Here is a 20,422-nt window from a genome sequence, read left to right on the forward strand (position 1 = left end):
TAGTGTAAGGAGCCTCTGGGACAGCTTCAAACGTACCAACATCAGAATTATAGGGGTACCAAAAGATGAGAGAGAACAAGATATTGAAAACATATTTGAAGAAATAATGACAGAAAACTTCCCCCACCTGGTGAAAGAAATGGACTTCCAAGTCCAGGAAGCGCAGAGAACCCCAAACAAAAGGAATCCAAAGAGGACCACACCAAGACACATCATCATTAAAATGCCAAGAGCAAAAGACAAAGAGAGAATCTTAAAAGCAGCAAGAGAAAGAAACTCAGTTACTTACAAGGGAATACCCATACGACTGTCAGCTGATTTCTCAACAGAAACTTTGCAGGCCAGAAGGGAGTGGCAAGAAATATTCAAAGTGATGAATAGCAAGAACCTACAACCAAGATTACTTTATCCAGCAAAGCTATCATTCAGAATTGAAGGTCAGATAAAGAGCTTCACAGATAAGGAAAAGCTAAAGGAGTTCATCACCACCAAACCAGTATTATATGAAATGCTGAAAGGTATCCTTTAAGAAGAGGAAGAAGAAGAAAAAGGTAAAGATACAAACTATGAACAACAAATATGCATCTATCAACAAATGAATCTAAGAATCAAGTGAATAAATAACCTGATGTACAGAATGAACTGGTGATTATAATAGAATCAGGGACATAGAAAGGGAATGGACTGACTATTTTTGGGGGGAAAAGGGGTGTGGGAGATGCGGGAAGAGACTGGACAAAAATCTGCACCTATGGATGAACATAGTGGGTGGGGAGTGAGGGCGGAGGGTGGGGTGGGAGCTGGAAGGAGGGGAGTTATGGGGGGAAAAAAGAGGAACAAATGTAATAATCTGAACAATAAAGATTTAATTTAAAAAAATAAATAAGTAAAAATAAAAATTAAAAAAGGCCTTATCATATGCAATAACCTGAACAACTTGCAGTATCCTGAAGAAGAGGGAAAATTAACAAAATAGGAAAAAAGTTAAAGATACACTTCAAAGTAACTTTTCAGAAATATAACGCATAACTCTACAAACTGAGAGGGCACACTGAATTCCAGGAAAAACTGTTACAAAACATTCAACCCTATATCATGTTTCAGTAAAGTTACTGGAATTGAGAGGGAAAAAAAAAAACACCTGCTGTGCATTGGGACAAAAAGTTTAAGTCAGAATGTTACTTCCTACAGCAATGGTCAACGTTAGAAGACATTGGAGCAACAGGAAATAAAGTGTGTGATCCAAGAATTGTGTCCAGCCAAATAGTCAAGAAAATGTAATGAAAGTATTTTTTTGTGCTTGCAAAAACTCAGGGAATATACCCCAAGCCCTGCCTGAAGCCACATTTTGAAAAGCAAAGAGATAAATAGAGTACTAGTCCTAAGTGTCGACTTCATTAAACTGTAGGACTAAAACTAAAATGATTGTGGAGATTACGGTCACAGAACAAAATTACATGTTATAAACTCTAATGATGTAGAAATAATATAGCAAAAGTTTGGAGGGGAAGAGGACAGATGGTGGGTAGTAACATCAATATGCTGATTTTCTCATCTGATAGAGCAGAGGATAGAAAGATTATTGGAGCTGATAAATCATGTAATAGAGCTATAAGTACATTTCAAAGTCTAAAGAATATGATATGAAAAATTATATAATCATCATGAATAAGTTGAGTTTGGGAGGAAGATGAGGGGGAGGATGTGGGGGGAAAAAAACAACCTAATTGTATCATGACTCCTGGTAGGAAGTCAACAGATATCTGTCTAGAGATATATTTAAGTATGTGAGGGAAGGTTCACTGTCATATATTGCTGGTGCAAGTAAAGGTAAGGACTTCATGGGACTTCTCAAGAGACCAAGGGTGACTGCAGAGTTCAGCTTTAGAGAGTGACTGGAAGTGGAAATACAGCCAGAGGCAATGAGTCCTTTCCTACCACCAAGTATTGATAGGGGGACTTATAATCTGATAGAGCACCTGAATTAATCTGAAAATAATTATACTATTTTAAATCTTAGAACACATATACTTATGTGAATAGGGGGTTAGGTTTCTTATATGTGAATAGGTGGTTAAGTTTTTCTTAAGTTTCCTTTCCAAGGCCTGTGCAAAGTGATTAAGGAAGTGATTCAGCTGTGAATCCAGCAAGCAGAACCAATAGGCATGGTCAGACCGACCCACCAGGAGCCAAAACATCATCGCATCAACATAATTTCTTCACCTGAGGATTAAAGATAGTAGCTGACATCTGTGGACCTCCAGGACTGCACATAGCTGCATCCCATTCCCAGCCTCATCCTAGCCCTTCCCCTTTATAATCCTGTCCCCTGCACCCTGCTATAAGACAGGATTTGAATGCTTGTAAGCACCGTCTTCTTAGTTGGCTGGCCTTCTCAATAAACACCTTATATGATTAAACCCTGCCAACCCTGAACCCACGCGGGATTTCCCGGTAACAGTATGAACCATCTCCCCAGTACCACCTTGCTATATTGTGGTTGACAGCTATCGTGATTACTATGTGTCGCTTCTCCCAAGGCCAAATGTATTTCCCAGCCTCCTTTACAGTTAGAGTACAGGCCTGTGGCTGAGGCTCCAACAAAGCAGACAACTGCACAGGAGTGTGTTACCCAGGGCAGCAGTGGAGGAACCCATCTTTGGACACTGTGGTCAAGGAGGGCTCCATCTTTCAAGGGTGGCAAAGGCACAGATTGGGGTATCAAGTGCCCAGAGGTGGTAGCATTGGGTCTTCACTGGATCAGTTCCAAAAACGGTTTGGGTGTTATTCCTAGCTGGCTGCCTCTGTGCCCAACAATCTGCCCTTCCTCTTCTGGAAGATACTCAATATGCTTTCAAAATAAATTTCTTTTCTGCTTAAACTAGGAAGAGGGGAGTTCTGTTATTGCAACTAAGAACCATGCTTGCCCCGTGTCTGGCAGAACACATACTTAAAATAAAAATAAATAAATAAATAAGTAAATAAGCCCAGCTGGAGTGACACAGTGGTTGAGCATTGTCCGATGAACCAGGTTCAATTCCCGGTCAGGGCACATGTCTGGGTTGCGGGCTCGGTCCCAGTGCCTGATCAATGATTCTCTGTCATCATTGATTCTCTCTCTCTCTCTCTCTCTCTCTCTGTTCCTCTCTGAAATAAATAAAAATATAATAAAAACAAATGTAAAACATCCTTTTGTGTTAAAAAGGACAGAACCTAATGTTTTCCTTATCCCTTACACAGTAGCTTCACATTAAGAAGCCAAGCACCTGAGAAAAGTTCCTTCCCTGGAATATTTTATCTATTTCAAATATAAGTTAAAGAATGGGCTCTATTAAAATAGGTCTTGGGTTTAAGTGCAATTATACTGGAATCACCAAAAATTAAGGCATTCCAATAGGTAAAAATCACATACAGCTGAATCTATCTCGGCTTCCTGCAATCCCTTGGAAGATTTTGTGGATAATGATTCTAACCTCATCTAAAATGTTTATTCTAGGCTCCACAGCTTGCTTTTAAGCCCAGAGTGTAATCAAGTTCACTGCCTACTGTGAAAGGATTAAGGGATAATGTCATTTCCATTGTTCGGTCTCCTGTTCTTGGCTATGAAAAGCAACAAAATATACACCTCTATCCTGGAGTTTCATGATTTAGAAGTGCTGCCACTGGTGGGTTTCATCACGGAAAGAGGCATTTACTTTGAAATCTAGGTGTTGAGTTCTGGCTTTCCAATCGAGTGGTTTTCAAAGTGTGGTTCCCGGGTCATAGCATTAATATCACCCGGGAACTGCTTGGAAATGCACATCCTGGGGCCCCATACCCAATTTACTGAATTGGAAACTCTGGGGGTAGGGCTGGAATTCTGTGTTTTATTAACTCTCCCAGTATTTCTCATGTAAAATAGTTTGGGAAAGTAGGGAACTGCTTTCTTTGGCAGCACAACTAACCACTCCGATCAAAGAATTTACTTCTGAGAAGGGAATAGCAAATGTCCCTTTTTAGTAACACACTTCAGAGCATTAAAGGAATCTTCCCTTGAACTAACCTAACTTCACATGTAGCATGAGCTCATTTCCTCTTCTCTAGAGGAAATACAGGACTCTTGTCTGCTAAGATCTAATGTAGAAGGACCCTTTCCTGGGACCGTGAGACATCAAGTACCCTTCAATCTTCTCCCAGATCCTTTTACCTTTTCACTGTTCAAATGAATTACAACTCATTTCCTGTCCCTGGACCTGAGAAAATAATGCCACGAAACCTAGGCTTTGTCTATTCTATCTACATTTTATAGTATAAGATGTACTTCTAAAAATAAAAAATCAAATTTTATGTCTGTTCTTTCTAGATACTCTGATTCCTCCTCCTCACCCCTGTTCTTCCTAAAAAAAGTTTTAGTTCATCATAAGGTCACTAACTATTTCACATATATTGCATTAAACATTCGATCCTCATTTGTCCTATTAACTGAGAATTGACCAGATGGCTATTCCTCTGACTCTCTCTCCTGAGCAGGTTTTAGTTAATTAAAAATGATTATTTTTACTACCTATTTTATATATCAGCCAGATGTTACCTGTGGTCATTTCTGGAAAGGATCATTTGGTGGTGGTTATAAAATATCTATGTTCCTTTGGGAGGCAAGACTCTTGCACATGATCAGGAAAACAATTGTAGGAATTGATTTCACCTCATACCTTTTTCATAGTGTCCAAATGGGCATAATGTTTCATTTCCTTAGAAAATACAATCAAATCAAATTCTTTCTTCTTTCTATTTCTGCACTCTGGCCCTATTTATGTTGTGTGAAAACAATGATCAAGTTGACAGAAGAAAAATTAATATTGGTCTCCCCATGTACTAGAAGTGCAAGCTGATTTTTCCAAAGAAACTGATGTGGTTTTTCTAGATTGGGCTTGAGACACAGATGTAGGACAGCAAACTGCTCTGCTCCATCAGGACAGACACTGTTTCATGTTCTTGTGAGGATGCACTTCCAGGAAGATATCTGAAATGGTTCCCACTTTGCATAGGCCTCCTAAGATGCTGTATTTCATACAAACTAATATGCCCAAATTTCCCATTAGTGCCGAAATAATCCAGAATGAGGCAACAATATTATAATTATGAAATTGTTTTGCAAGTATACATCATTTTCTCTCCATTTTTAAACAAACTAGAATGCAAACAAGCCCCCGTTGTTGTTTTTTAAAGCAAACATTGACCTTTTTTAAAAAAGTATTCAGTTCTTCAGGTCACCAAAAATTCTGAAAGTCTAAGAAATGAAATTAACCACACCAGCACTTGGACTAGATTTACATGGCTGATCATCTCCAAACACCATTTAGAAGACTCCTAGAGGCAAAAGTGAATCCTTCAAAAGTCTAAAGGTCACATGTTGACAAACATAATATTAGGTATGGCAGGATTTATAAACAATTACGAAATGTTCAGTTCCAAAGCCCTGGCTATGACCTATAGAATACTTCATGGCGTGATGTGGATCTACTTCCTCTGTGACTTTGTTTGTTTTTTTTTAAATATATTTTATTGCTTTTTTACAGAGAGGAAGGGAGAGAGATAGAGAGCCAGAAACATCGATGAGAGAGAAACATCGATCAGCTGCCTCCCGCACATCTCCCACTGGGGATGTGCCCGCAACCCAGGTACATGCCCTGACCGGAATCGAACCCGGGACCTTTCAGTCCGCAGGCTGACGCTCTATCCACTGAGCCAAACCGGTTTCGGCTCCTCTGTGACTTTGCATAAGTGACTTCCCACTTTGAGTTTCTCTTCTCACATTAAAAAAAAAGGATAAAATTAGATAGTCCCTAAAGTCATTTTAAGCCCCTAAACTTTATGATTGGTTGTTTTACCTAATATGCTTTATTCAACAATTGTGACAATTTTGGGGGAGGTTGCATTTATGAACCTAGAAGCTTTAAACACAACACAGCAGAACTCATTTTCTGGTTGTATAAAGCATCGCTCCCAGTGTTCTCAAGCAGACAAATCTGCTTGTAGTAAATCACAATCACCTCAGAAATGACCTCTTCCTCTTATGTTTTCATAGCAATCAACACTGACTGGGAGCTTCTATTAAAGTCATCCTTGTTATATTTGACTTCAAGAGCCAGGTAAGGGGCAGACATTTCTGATGAAGAGGCCAATAGTCCTTGGAATAAATTGTCCCCCAAAATACAAGATTATTTACCTTTAGAGCAGGCCACGCTCATCAGCCTCTAATAGGTCTGAGGGACTCACCAGTCTTAATTTCCTGTGTGAATCTATAATCGTCCGCAGAGGTCAATTTCTGTGGATGTCTCATATAAATTAGAATTGAAGATAATGATGCCTGTTCACTTGATCAACTAAAGTGACCAGCTGGGTTTAATGGGAGGAAAACAGAAACCCCTGTGAAATTGAAATAGCTTCAAAGGTGATAGAGTGTAATTATTTTCTGCAGTTTCTTCTCCAAAGGTGACTGACCTTTGTGCTGGGGGACACCTGGGCCAGCCTGTTATGAAGGTGGAAGCGGCATTCAGAGTCACTGACCACGTTCAAAGACATAAGTCAAAAGCCAGCTTTCTGCTAAGGTGTTGGGGGGAAGCAGGATTACTTCTCTGTACTTATTTCCGTCATTTCATTTACAGTTAGAGAGGTGCTTTGAGGGACTTGCCTAATTGACTCCTGAGAGGCAAATTCTAACTTAGATTGCTACAATAAACTTTTTCTCTTTATAGCCATAAAGCATCTTCTTGGATCTGTTACGGTTTATCCTTAGGGCATTGTAATGTTTGGGCTGAAAGCACCTTGATATCACCTGCCTCAGTCCTTTTATTTCACAGATAAGGGAACGGAGGTCCAGAAATGTGAACCTATTGGGCCAAGGTCACAGAGCTAGAAAGAGGAAGGGGCTGGGCCAGGACCCGGCAGGTGAGAGTCACAACTGCAACTGACTCCCAGTCCGGGGTTTCTCGTTAATGAGTAGCTAGAGATTCATTCAGGAAGGAGAAGACTCCATAAAAATCACCATTTAAAAAAAAAAAAATAGGGGCAAGAGGGGATAAATGGTGATGGGAAAAGTAAATTTTTTTTTTAAATGAGCAAATGCCCTGAAGTGTCTCAATACTGTGTCTGAGTACCTGATTCATAATATGAACTAAGTCGATGTCAATTTGGAAACGTAATCAGTTTCCTGATGCAGTTTTAGATTGAAAATTAATATCAATTCATTGTATCAAAATAAATTATTTTAAATACTTAAAAAAAAGGAGAAGAAACAGGTTTTATAATGTGGTAAAGGTGCTAGCAAGCAACACAGGTGGAGGTGTGAAGTTGGGAGAGACCTCAGCGGGCAAAGGAACCAGCTGAGTAAAACAGAGACGATCATCTCGCACCGCTGACCGTGAGCTGTTTGTGTGCCTGGGTGTGCCGAGGGACAGTTCCACACGGGAGTGCCTGCACAGGCTCAGGAGCCAGACTGTCTGCCTGGCCTTGATTCTTGATTCTTAATTTTTGAGCTCCGTGACCTTTGGCAAGTTATTTAAACTCTCTGTGCCTCAGTCCCGCATCTGAATAAAGGATGATAATATCAGTATTCATTGTTGTAAGGATTTAAAACCTTAATGTAGTTACATCACTGTTATAGAGATTAAATAACAATTAAGTAAATTGATATATGTGAAGAGTTTAGCACTTAAGTGTTATGTTAGTGTCTGCTGTTTTACCCCTGTTCACTGTACTAGTAAATCTTAAGTTTCAGAATATAGGCGTAAGTTGTACTCATTAATAATGGGCTGGGGGTGCTTCACCCGAGATAAGTACCCCTGGCCTCTACCAGAGAGAGTCAGAATTCAGAAAGTCATTGATAACCTCTTTATATGTTTCATGAATTCATGTTTGCAATGTATGGTGACAATTTAAAATTTAAAAAAATAAACAACTACAGGGATTTTTTATTTATTTAAAAAATTCAATGACATCCATAGTTTCATATTGCAATGACAGACATTTCATTAACAAAACAATTAATGAAAGAGCAGGTCTGTTACAAAAATTAAAGATGGATTTTCATGGCAGGAAGTTAGTGCCAAGCCAGTGAGTCCTGGGTCGTTGGAGGAAAGCAGCAGGCCAGTTTCTTCTGCACGTTTCTTGGGCACGTCAACATTTTTTCCTTAGAATTTAATGTTGTCAATGCTGTCATTAACGTGATACTCAGAGTTTTAAAGAGAAAACCTTCACACAATTAACAGTGCAGATCTAGTCATTAAGGACATTTCAGATGTGCCTGAAATGAGTTCCATGTGTGGATTAGCTGGCATTTTTCTTTCATTCTTTGAATTAAATTCAACGGAAATTTTAAGGGGAAAAAGGCAGTTACCTAGTCTCTCATTTTTTAATTAAGTAATTTTCATAATCATGTAGAGAAATAATTTTTAAACGTTGTGAAAAACGTTTTCTGGAATCCATTTCGGGTTTAACACATTGGAAGATCATGATAAGCTGCATATCTTCCAGTCACGTGGTGATAAATCTGTGAGGGAAACAGTTTTTTAATTAATAATTATTATATTATTACACATTAATTAATAATCATACAATAATTAATGATGTTAATTAACACTTCATTATAAAGCCCCATTATTCTGCACTTCAGCAAAACCTCCATCCAACCTACTTCAGGGGCAGTTTTGCTTGGAAGAAGGCAGAAGTTTGGATATGATGACATACGTCAGATGAGTTTTGTTTTGCTTTTAAATATATATATATATATATATATATATATATTGATTTCGGAGAGGAAGGGAGACGGAGAGAGAGATAGAAACATCAATGATGAGAGAGAATCATTGATTGGCTGCCTCCTGCACACCCCACACTGGGGATCGAGCCCGCAACCCGGGCATGTGCCCTGACCAGGAATCGAACTGTGCCTCCTGGATCATAGGTCGATGTTCAATCACTGAGCTATGCCGGCCGGGCAAGTCAAATGAGTTTTCATCTCTAGTTCTCACAGCCCTATAGGTGACTTTTCGTTTCTCTCTCCAAAACACTTATCCGTTTGTTCCAAGGACAATGGGTTACTACTCACCTGCCTCTCAATGTCGGAAAGCAGAGCGCTGGCACCAATCCGAAAGAGCTCTGGCTTCAGCCACTCATCTCCCAGCTCCTCCTTTATGAGGGAGAGCCAGGCAAGGGAATCCTTGGCACTCCGGATGCCTCCTGCCGGCTTAAAGCCTATCTACAAGGGAAGATGGGAAAGACAACAAGGTTCATTGTCACTGGGTTATTTTTAAAAATGCTACTGCATTAATACAGGTCTCAATTCTCTCGCTCTCTTTTTTTTAGTCTATTTCAGTTAACCCAGCAAAAGAGCTTAGATGACTGACTCATGCCCATTCACACTACAAAATGACTTTTCTAAGACTAATGAGAAGAATGTGCTTCTGAGGAGGCACTAATGAGAGTTAATAACCCTCATTGACATTGCACTTATTGGAAAGTCATAAACTTCAACCACCTACCAGTGGTCGGCAAACTGCGGCTCGACTTCTGCACATGGGCCACGAAGTTTCAATCGCACTGTACGTGCGCACCCGCACGTGGTATTTTGTGGAAGAGCCACACTCAAGGGGCCAAAGAGCCGCATGTGGCTCGCGAGCCAAAGTTTGCCAACCACTGACCTAGACTATAGCTGTGAACCTGGGGTAAGCAAAAAAGTGTCAATAAATAGGAAAACATCTCACAAAAGCCCACTCATTCTACATTTCTAGTAGTAAGCCTGGATAGACACCTCTCAGCCCTTCATCTCGAGGTGCAAAACACACATGTGTATCTAAAACAACAACAAACCAGAGAGCCCACACTACCCACACTGGCAGCAATCAGCAAGGAGTGCTGACAGTTGTTTTAATCAGCTTAAACTGCAGGGACGTTTCCCCCTAAGTTGTAAGTAGACAGTTATATAAAGCAGCCAGGCTCATTCAAGCTCAGCAGAAAAAGACAGTGGAGGGGCCCTTCGCACTTCAGTAGTCTTTGAAGGTGCCCATAAAACAGCACCATTTAGCCAATAACTGATGTTTACAAATGATGTCCCTGAGCCCACAGGAAAAGGACAAATGTGCTTTAAACACAGTAAAACCTGCTTATCTGGATTCACCTGTCTCAAGAACTAGACGGGAGCAATCAAGAAAACAACCCCTGGCCCGAGTACTAACTCTCATGCACTTGACTACTCGGAGTTGTGGGTTTCCTAGGCACACCAGCAGCGGTGACAGCTAACAAATGCTGGAGAAGAGAAGCAATAAGAAATGAACCCAAGCTAGAAACCTCATAGTTCATCAGGACTCCACCGTTTTCCTCACCTTACCACACCCAATCGATCAACAGTCAAGGCCCCCCAGTCCTACCCTCTTCACTTCTATATGCCCCCTGTGCACACTTTCCTATCTACTCTCACTTTTGCTGCTTTCATTTTAACCCTCATCACTTCTCACAAGGAATATCAGTAAAGGTCTCCCAACTGGTTTCCGTGCCTCAATCACACATGTCGCACAGCTAAGCAGCAGCTATGCAGAGATTCTAACCACATCTGCCTATTGCTCTGGAACCCAAGCTACTCTGTAAGAGTGAGGGGAGTTGGGGGAATGGGGCAGGCAAGTGGGATGGGTTATTTATTGAGAAGAGGCAAAAAAAAAATCTATTAGCTGATATTAGCAGACATGTTAATCACAGGAGCACTTCTATCAATTAGGCAGTGCTGCATATAGATTTTCCTACAGGATTCAGTTGTGTCAGCAAGTCTGTTGGGCAATGCTTCTGAAGACAGGTTCTAGCATAAGTTTGCACCTTTTATAAGGCAGAGAACATGGAAAACATAAATCTGCAATGAAATCAGTTATGAAATATTAAACCTCTGCTTCTCAGGAGCAGCACTAATCACGGTCAGGAAGGCGGCTGATCCCATTTTAAAACTCCCCTTAAATCAATGATGTAGAAACTTTACAGCCCAGGCAACCTGTCAACAACCGGAAAGAATGCACCTGATTTGCAAGACACACACACAGTGCCTCACTGTGTGAAACCAAATGTGATGAAAATGAATAGTTTACCTTGTACCTCTCCCTATCTTAATGAAATTGGGATGACCTCTGCTTACTAGCTGAGGAAAGAGTCAACATAATTCAAAAAGAAAGTGCTGAAAGACAGCACAACGGCCCTGGCTCTCTACTCTGGTCTAGAACATAGAGCATTTAAAACTTCTATTGAAATTCTTTGCTTGTTGTCTAAGGGATCTCCTGGGAAGAGACTTGCTCATTTTGGTGTCCCTAACATATAACATAGGTTAACATGGTACATAGTTAAGGACTCAATGAATGTTTGTTGAGACTAAAACAGGATTGGGTTCCCAGTGGAGAGTTGTGTGTTTTTTTTAATATTTTTTTTTTATTTATTTCAGAGAGAAAGGGAGAGGGAGAGAGAGAGAAACATCAATGATGAGAGGGACTCATTGATTGGCTGCCTCCTGCAAGCCCCCTACTGGGGATCGAGCCCACAACCTGGGCATGTGCCCTTGACCGGAATCGAACCCGGGACCCTTCAGTCCCCAGGCTGACGCTCTATCCACTGAGCCAAACCAGCTAGGGCCCAATGGAGAGTTTTAATCCCAACTATGGAGCTTATGAAACGTGAATATGACTGAGGACTCCCCCTGACACAGCACTGCAGGGATGCGTGCCCAGGCCTCTACAAGTAGAAAAAGCTTCACATCTATTTAGATGTTACTGGGCTGAGAAAAAGAAGTGCTGGTCTAGTAAGTGGTGGGCCCACTCACTCAATGGGGAAGGGGGGGGGGGGGTAAAGATAGAGTTCTCTCATTTTTAGAGCTTTACTTAAATTTTTTAATCTGGATCACTACAGAAAGGCAACCAAGTAGAGGTTATACAAGTTGGGTCAACTTTCATATGTAGATCACACTTGTTACTTAACCTATTTTGTACTTTTTTAAGATATGAAGTTATTCTTTTATATATATACTAGAGGCCTGATGCACGAAATTCGTGCAAGAGTAGGCCTTCCTTCCCCCAGCTGCTGGCACTGGCTTTCCTCTGGCATCTGGGACTGGGCTTCCCTCCCGCTGCTGGCGGGCACCCAGGACCCGGGCTTCCCTCACAGGCCCAGCTTCATCCAGAAGGTCGTCTGGAAGGACGTTCGGAGGACGTCTGGTCTAATTAGCATATTACGCTATATATATATATATATATATATATATATATATATATATATATTATACTAGAGGCCTGATGCATGAAATTCGTGCAAAGGGCTCAGCCCTTGCAGCCCCAGCTTCATCCGGAAGGTCATCCAGAAGGACGTCTGGTCTAATTAGCATATTACACTTTCATTATTATAGATATATTAATTGATTTCAGAGAGGAAGGCAGGAGAAAAAGAAACATCAATAATAAGAGAGAATCATTGATTAGCTGCCTCCTGCACACCCCACACTGGGGATTGAGCCCACAACCAGGGCATGTGCCTTGACTGGGAATCGAAACGGGATCTCCTGGTTCATTGGTTGACGATCAACCACTGAGCCACATCAGCCTGGCAAGATATGAAGTTATTCTGAAGGAGAAAATTCTGGAAGGAGTTAATTGCTTCTCAAACCCAGTACATTCTCAAAAAGGTCTCCGATTCCAAAATAAACGGAAGCTACAGCCACATATAAAGTCATCACATCCAGTTGGCAAAGGATTAAAGATCTTTTTCAGGGTTTCTATTCGGCAGAAATCACAAGATTGGTTTTACAGGATGTCTTCTGAGGAAGGGAAAGTCTCATTTAAAAAAAAAAATTACCTTTCTTTCCAATGATGTAAAAAAAATTCCTTTGAGATAATTTGCAACTAAACAAGCAACTTGAAGTGAAAAGAAAAATGCAAACTCATTTTAAAAAACACTTCATACGCATTTTTTCTGTTAACTTCATGTTTCAAAAAATATGTATTATTTTTCGAAAAGCTGACAAAAGCGAGCATATACCCTCCTCAGCTTAACAGCCTTCCAAAGAGCACATCTAACTGCCATAAAACGCAAAAATGGATATTTAATTCAAGAGCTATATAACGTCTAGCTACCTTTTCCCTGCTGTTTCACAGCATTTCATTATTTTGTTTAATAAGTTCATCTCCTCAAGAATTTTCTCTTCACCTCATATTATTAAAAGTAATAAGTTTTTCTGGACCGGGGGTTTCCCAACAGAAAAACCAATTTATGTGTGTCCTTCAATAATGACAGGAAAAGATTATTTCCCATTATATTGCATACTTTTCATATCACCACCACAGCTTATCATTCAATAAATGTTACTCTGCAATTCTTTCCATTCCTCAAGGAAGTTTAATTTCTGCATTAACCTGTTTTCTCTGGCCAACACCTTACCAGAAAGCCTCTGTGTTGCAGCAGAATTAGTTCGTTAAAGAACCCATTTAGGAATTTCTTGTCAGTGATAAAATTGTCTTCGGTTAAGAAAAGGCCATAAAGTAAGTTTGCATCTTGATCACACATACTTACTCCCACACTCACACGCACTTTCTGTTCCCTGCACATGTTTCTCCGGGCATGTGTTCTGTTGTAATGAAAAGTAAATTAAACATTTATCTTAATAAGGGTAACTCATTCACACCTTCTGCATACGAAGACAGTTATCGGAGCTGTAACACGTATTATAAATAGCATTAGCTTTACTCTGAAGGAAGATGTGCTGGCAATAACATACCTTTTTTCCAGTTTTCCAGAAGAAATCTCTAATGGCCCGTAGCATTACTATAGCTACCGGGAAGGTGGCATTTACTGTTTCTTTTCCAGTAGAAGTCTTAATAAAATCTGATCCTAAAACACAAGGCAGAAACACTGCATGTCAATTGAAACGCTTATTTTTTACACTTTTGAGTCAGTGGAAGAAATGAGTTGTGCAAATTTTTTTTTTCCTGAAGAACACAACTTTTTCAAGAATTAGTTGAAAAACTAAAAAATATATATCTCTTTAAAATAATTATTTTCATGTTTTACTATAAAATGAATTAAATTAAGCACCAAATGAATTCTCACAAATCCCTGGGGCTCTTGCCTCTATATTTCCATATCACCAATTAAAATCAAGTTGGTTTATTTAATGCATAACTGAGATGAATAAAACAATTTTATTCCCTGTACTTAACATCATATAACACTTTACTACAAAAATGGATTGCCAACTCATTTTTCCCTCATTTCCTTATGCTTGATAAAAAGCACACAGAACAGCTGTGACAACACAAGATGAATCACCAATAGCTGATTTCCACTGCGTTGTTTGTTAATAAATGCACTGTCTTCCAACCAGATTAGGATTTTTATGAAAATCCTATGTTAGTTCATAACTTGCAAATATTTTAAATGACTTCTTGTCTCTGAAATATATCTTCTACCAATTGATGCAGTTTAACAGAATAACATAAGGAGACAAAGAAGCGATAATAACAGTTAAGATTCACCAAGGGCGATGTACCGTGCACTATTCTAGGTGCTCTGAAAGTATTAACTCAGTTAATCCTCATGACAGCTGTAAAAGTTAGGTACTAAAATGACCCACTTTTTTTTTTTAGAGAGAGAGGAAGGGAGAGGGGGAGAGTGGGAGAGATGGAAGAAAGGAAGGAAAGAGAGAGAGAGAGAGAGAGAGAGAGAGAGAGAGAGAAACACTGATCAGTTGTCTCAGTTGCCTCTCATACACTCCCTGACTGGGGATCGAACCAGCGGCCTTTTGGTGCTTGGGACAACCAACTGAGCGACTCTGGCCAGAGCAAATGATCACCATTTTTTAAAGAGGAAATTGAAGTACAAAATGTTAGGTAACTTGTTTGAGGTTACATAGTAAGCAGAGGAGGTAGAATTTTAACCAAAGCAATATAGCTTACCCAATATTCTACAGTGTCTCCAAGAAACTTATTTAGTTCACACAGACATATAGCCAAATACAGATTCTGTCTTTCATGTGGTTACCTATTCCTGAAATACTCAAAGTGTGGATAACAGACCAGCAGCATGGGTACCATCAGGGAACTTGTCAAAAGTGCAGACTTCTCAGGCCCTACACTAGACCAACTGAATCTAAATCTGAATATCAGCGAGGCCCCTAAGTGATTCCTTTGCAAATTTACAGCCCTAGCCCATTGAATCCATGGGTCCATAGGTAAGGCAAATCTCTGAGAATCTCTCAGGGTCTATCAAAAAAATGGTCGATGGAAGTGGAGGGAAAAAGTGGCCAAAACTTTCCCCTCTAGTTTCCATTAGAAGAGATACATCCACAACTATTTTGTGTATGGAAAGGTTCAAAAAGATATGCCTTTAGTAGGTGTACTGTGTGTAAAGCGCTGTGAAAAATATAAAAAACAATATCCACACCCTTGCCCTCAAAGCCACATACATTCTACATGCAAGTGGAGGTGAACCCTAGTCCTCATCGCGTAATCACGTGATGAGCTAGAAGTCAGCAGATCTGGTTTCCAGCTCTAGCTCTGAAATTTACCTTCAAATTCCATCTCCTAATCTCTCTGTTTTTTAAAATATATTTTTATTGATTTCATGCCCCCCACCAAGGATCGAGCCTGCAACCTGGCCATGTGCCCTAACCAGGAATCTAACTGTGACCTCTTGGTTCATGAGTCAATGCTCAACCCCGAGTCACATCAGCTGGGGCCTAATCTCTCTCATTTGTAAAATAGATCTGGAAATTCTTACTGGCTTCACATCTGAGGAGTCAAAAGAGACAATCTATGTGAAAGCACTCTGGAAACTGTTAAGCGTTATACACATGCGAACGGAGCGAAGACCTGGGTAGGGTTGCAGTCTAGAAATACCATAGGAATTCTGACATACTGGAACAGTTCACTGGAAGCCTTCTTTTCTTTGGGTCTGTAGGTAGGCCCATGTGGGGAAAATGGAGACATAACTGTCATGCATGCATTCATTCAACAAATATTGACTAAGTGCTTACTATGCTCTAGGCCAGTGGTCGGCAAACTCATTAGTCAACAGAGCCAAATATCAACAGTACAACAACTGAAATTTCTTTTGAGAGCCAAATTTTTTAAACTTAAACTATATAGTAGGTACACTGTTATTAACTTAATTAGAGTACTCCTAAGGCTTAGGAAGAGCCACACTCAAGGGGCCAAAGAGCCGCATGTGGCTCGCAAGCCACAGTTTGCCGACCATGGCTCTAGACTCTTCTAGATGCTGGGAATAGACCACTAAACAAAACAGACCAAGTTCCTGCCCTTGTGATAATTTCTGGAAGAGGAAGACAATAAGCTTAAATATGTAACAAAAGCCAGGTGGAGATAAGTGCCGTGAAGCAAATAAGCAATGTTACAGGAGAGAGTGGCGGATTTGAGGAGAGATGGCCATATTTAAATAGAGTCCTCATAAAGCATCTCAGATGAGTGAAATGCAGAGAGTGAAGAAGGGGAATCTGTGAAAAGAACCTCGCAAGAAGGAAACCAGAATCTGTCACCCTCTTCACATTGCTTCTCTCCCCTGTGTGAGCTGAAGCTTCCTCTGCCTCTCCTACAAGAACATTTGTGATGGTACTGAGGGACCACCCGGATAATCCAGAACAATCACTTCATCCCCATTGTCCTTAATTTAACCACATCAGCAAAATCCTTTTTTTCCCAAGTAAACTAATATTCACAGGCTCTGGGGATTAGGATGTGGACATATGTTTGGGATCCACTATCAGCTTACCACATTTCCCAATCTGTATACCTTTTATCCCATTTTCTTGTCTTACTGCCTCAGGTCGGACTTCCAGGACAATGCTGAACAGAAGCTGTGTGAGAGAACAGCCTTCCTTGTTCTTCAGGGGAACTTAGGGGGCAAGCATCTAGTTTCTCATCCTAAGTACGTTAGAGGAAGTTTGTTTCCAGATGTTATCAAGCTGAGGGTGTTCCCCTCTATTTCAAGTTTGCTGAGAATTTTTATTATGAATAGGTGTTGAAATTCATCCAATGCCTAATCTGTATCAACTATATGATCCTATGACTTTTCTTTCTTACATTATTGATACAGTGGACTACATTACATCAAGCCAGTCTTGAATCTCTATAAAGTAAATCCCATTTGGTTGTGGTGTATAATTATTTTTATACATTGTTGGCCTCATTTTACTAATACGTTGTTGAAGATGTTTGCATCTATGTTCATGAGTGATATTGATCTATAGTTTTCCTTTCTTGCAATGCCTTTATCTGGATTTGGTATTAGGGTAATGATGGTCTCGCAGTCTCTATTATTTTCTGGAAGAGACTGTAGAGAATTGGTATTTCTTCCTTAAATGTTTGGTAGAATTCACCAGTGAAATCATCTAGAGCTGAATTTCATTTTTGTAAGGTTATATTATTTTTATTTAATAATTTAGAGTTATTAAATAATTATTTTAAAACATTCTATAATTTATTTTATAAAATAGATTAAAAGTAAAATAATTTCTTCAATAGTTATAGACTTACTCAGACCTTTTCTTTTTGTGTGAGTGTTGGTTGTTTATATCTTTGATCTATTTAATCTAAGTTATTCAATTGTGGACACACAGTATTCCTTTATTATTGTTTTAATGTTCATAGGAAGAGTAATGATTCTCCTTTCATTTGTAATATTAATTTATGTCTTTTATCTTTTATTCTTGGGTAGTCTGTCTAGGAGTTTATCAATTTTATTGATTTTTTTTTTAAAAAAACAGCTTTTAGGGTTTTTTACTTTTCTGTGTTTTTTTTTTTGTTGTTGTTTTCAATTTCATTGATTTCTTCTCTGATTTTTATTTCTTTTGTTCTGCTTGCCTTAGGCTTCCATTGTTGTTCTTTCTCTATTTTCCTAAGATAGAAGGCTGAAGTTATTGATTTTAGACCATTCCTTTTTTTAAAAATATATATACCTAATGTTATAAATTTCTCTCTAGGCAATGTTTTTGCATTGTAGAGCCTGCTTTTTTGACAATCATCTTTTCATTGCTAGATTTAGACCATTATCATTTAAAGGTATTATTGATTTAGTTGAATTAATATCTACAGTTAAAAATTTTCTATTTATTGTGTTTTATCTTTATTAAATGTTACACCTCTTTTTCTGTCTGCTCTGGCTTTAATTGAACATTTTATATAATCCCGTTTTATGTCCTTGCAGCATATCAGTTAAATTTCTTTTGTAATTTTTTTATTGGTTGTCCTAGAGTTTCCAATATACATTTTAACAATCTAAGTCTACCTTCAAATAACATTGTACCACCATACAAGTATTTCAGGTACCTTTTAACAAAATATTCCTAATTCTTTCTTTCTGTTCCTTAAAATATTTCACTCTTCTATTTGGTATACTTACCTAATACATTGTTACTGTCATTACTTTAAACAGTTATCTTTTAGATCAATTGAAAGAGAAAAATTATGTTTACTCTTCATTTATTCTTTCTTTGACATTCTTCCCGTTTTAATATAGATTAGAGTTTCTGATTTACATCATTGTCCTACTCCTAACATTTCTTTTAACATTTCTTACAGGGCAGATCTGCTGACAACAAATTCCCTCAGTTTTTGTATGTGTAAGCTCCTTCACTTTTAAAGGATAATCTCACTGGACACAGATTTCTAGGTTGGTGAGGGTTTTCCCCCTCTCAATACTTTAAGTATTTCACTCTATTCACTTCTTGCTGACATGGTTTCTAATAAGAAGACCACTGTAATTATTTCCATTTTTGTCTATCAGTATTTTCTTTCTGTTTTTTAATTCAAGATTTTCTATTTGTCCTTGGTTTTCTTCCATTTGAATATGATATATCTAGGTGTAATTTTTTAAAATATTTATCCTGCTAGGTGTTCTCTCAACTTCCTGGATCTGTGGTTTGGCATCTGTCATTAATTTTGGAAAATTCTTGACCATTACTACTTCAAATATGTTGTCTGCTCCATTTCTTATTTTTCTTCTAGTATTCCAATTACACATATGTCACGTCTTTTGAAATTGTCCCAAAACTTTTAGAAACTCTTTTCTGTATTTTTCAGCCTTTTTTTTCTCTCTCTCTTTATATTTCACTTTATGGGGCTTCCCTTGACCTATCTTCATGGTCACTAGTACTTTCCACAGTCTACTGGTGAGCCCGTCTACTAATGGGCTCAATCCTGCCCACTGATGAGCCCATAAGGCATTCTTCATTTTTGTTCGTGTTTTTTATTTTCAGCATTTCCTTTTGATTATTTCTTAAGAGTTTCCATCACTCTGTCTACATTTCCTTTCATTTTTTCATGCTATTTTTTTCCCTAACATTAATTATAGCTATTTTAAATTTCTCTTTCTGATAATTCCAACTTCTCTTTTACATTTGAATCTGATTGTAATGCTTTCTTTGTCTCTACAGATTATGGGGGTTTTTGTATGTGTGTGTCTTTTGTTGTAATTAATCCTCACCTGAGGATACTTTTCCATTGATTTTCAGAGAAAGTGAAAGGAAGGGGGAGAGACAGAGAGAGAGAAACATTGTTGCGGGAGAGACACATCATTTGGTTGCCTCTCACTAGGGCTGGGACTCGAGCCTGCAACCGAGGTACGTGCCTTTGACTGAGGGCCAATGCTCCATCCACTGAGCCAAACCAGCTAGAGCCAGGCTGTACTTTTTCTTGCCTTTTAGCATCTCTTATAATTTTAGCTGAAAGCTGGACATGACATATTGGGTAATAGGATACAACTATGATATAAACAGGCCTTTGGTGTGAGATTTTATGTTAATCTGGCTAGGAGTTGGGCTGTGCTTAATGTTTGCTGTAGCCATAGGTACCAGAGTATTTAAATCCTAGAGTATCTTTGTTTTTCCTTCCCCGCTTACTTAGGGCTTCCTAAGTATTCCTCCTCAGATAGTCTATGTTTTTTCTTTTAGCTCTGTCACTGTAATCCACAGGATTATTGGAGCCCCATTACTGTGATAGTAATATATGGGGGAGAGGAAATCCTAAATAATAAAAGCCTAATATGCAAATTGCCCCCTCAGGAGTTTGACCACTCGCTATTCTGTGCGCTGACCACCAGGGGGCAGCGCAAAACATGGTGGGCGTCGGCAACAGGGCGCTGGCAGCGGGCAGTGGGCAGCAGTGGAGGCACTGCTGGCCCCGATGGGCCCCAATGAGAGCAGGACTGTGGTGGGATGGTGGAGCAAATGAGTGGGTGGCACCAGGCCAAAGCAGGGTGCCAGGCAGGGATGCGGGGCTGCAAGGCTGGGGGCACGAACTGAGGCCCAATCGCCGCAGGCCACCCCGAGGCACTCCACCCGTGCATGAATTCATGCACCGGGCCTCTAGTATTTTATAATCTTATAATTAAATATCAGTCTTTTACTAGTAGT

The 20,422-nt window shown here is 39.3% G+C and overlaps 1 protein-coding gene across 1 annotated transcript in view; it reads right to left on the reverse strand.

The window, feature by feature from the left end:
- Positions 1-7,932: 7,932 nt before the first annotated feature.
- DERA (deoxyribose-phosphate aldolase) overlaps positions 7,933-20,422 on the reverse strand; it is a 92,572-nt gene continuing 80,082 nt past the window's right edge. Inside the window, exons 7-9 of the mRNA XM_070410635.1 lie at positions 13,775-13,887; positions 9,089-9,238; positions 7,933-8,530 (exon numbers count right to left, since the gene is read on the reverse strand). Of these exons, the coding sequence (XP_070266736.1) occupies positions 8,474-8,530; positions 9,089-9,238; positions 13,775-13,887 (320 nt within the window). The 3' untranslated portion in view covers positions 7,933-8,473. The remainder of the gene's footprint in view (positions 8,531-9,088; positions 9,239-13,774; positions 13,888-20,422) is intronic.

This window comes from Myotis yumanensis, unplaced genomic scaffold, assembly GCF_028538775.1.
Source record: "Myotis yumanensis isolate MYYU_CA2020_CCGP unplaced genomic scaffold, mMyoYum1.0.hap1 SCAF_3, whole genome shotgun sequence".
Taxonomy (NCBI): domain Eukaryota; kingdom Metazoa; phylum Chordata; class Mammalia; order Chiroptera; family Vespertilionidae; genus Myotis; species Myotis yumanensis.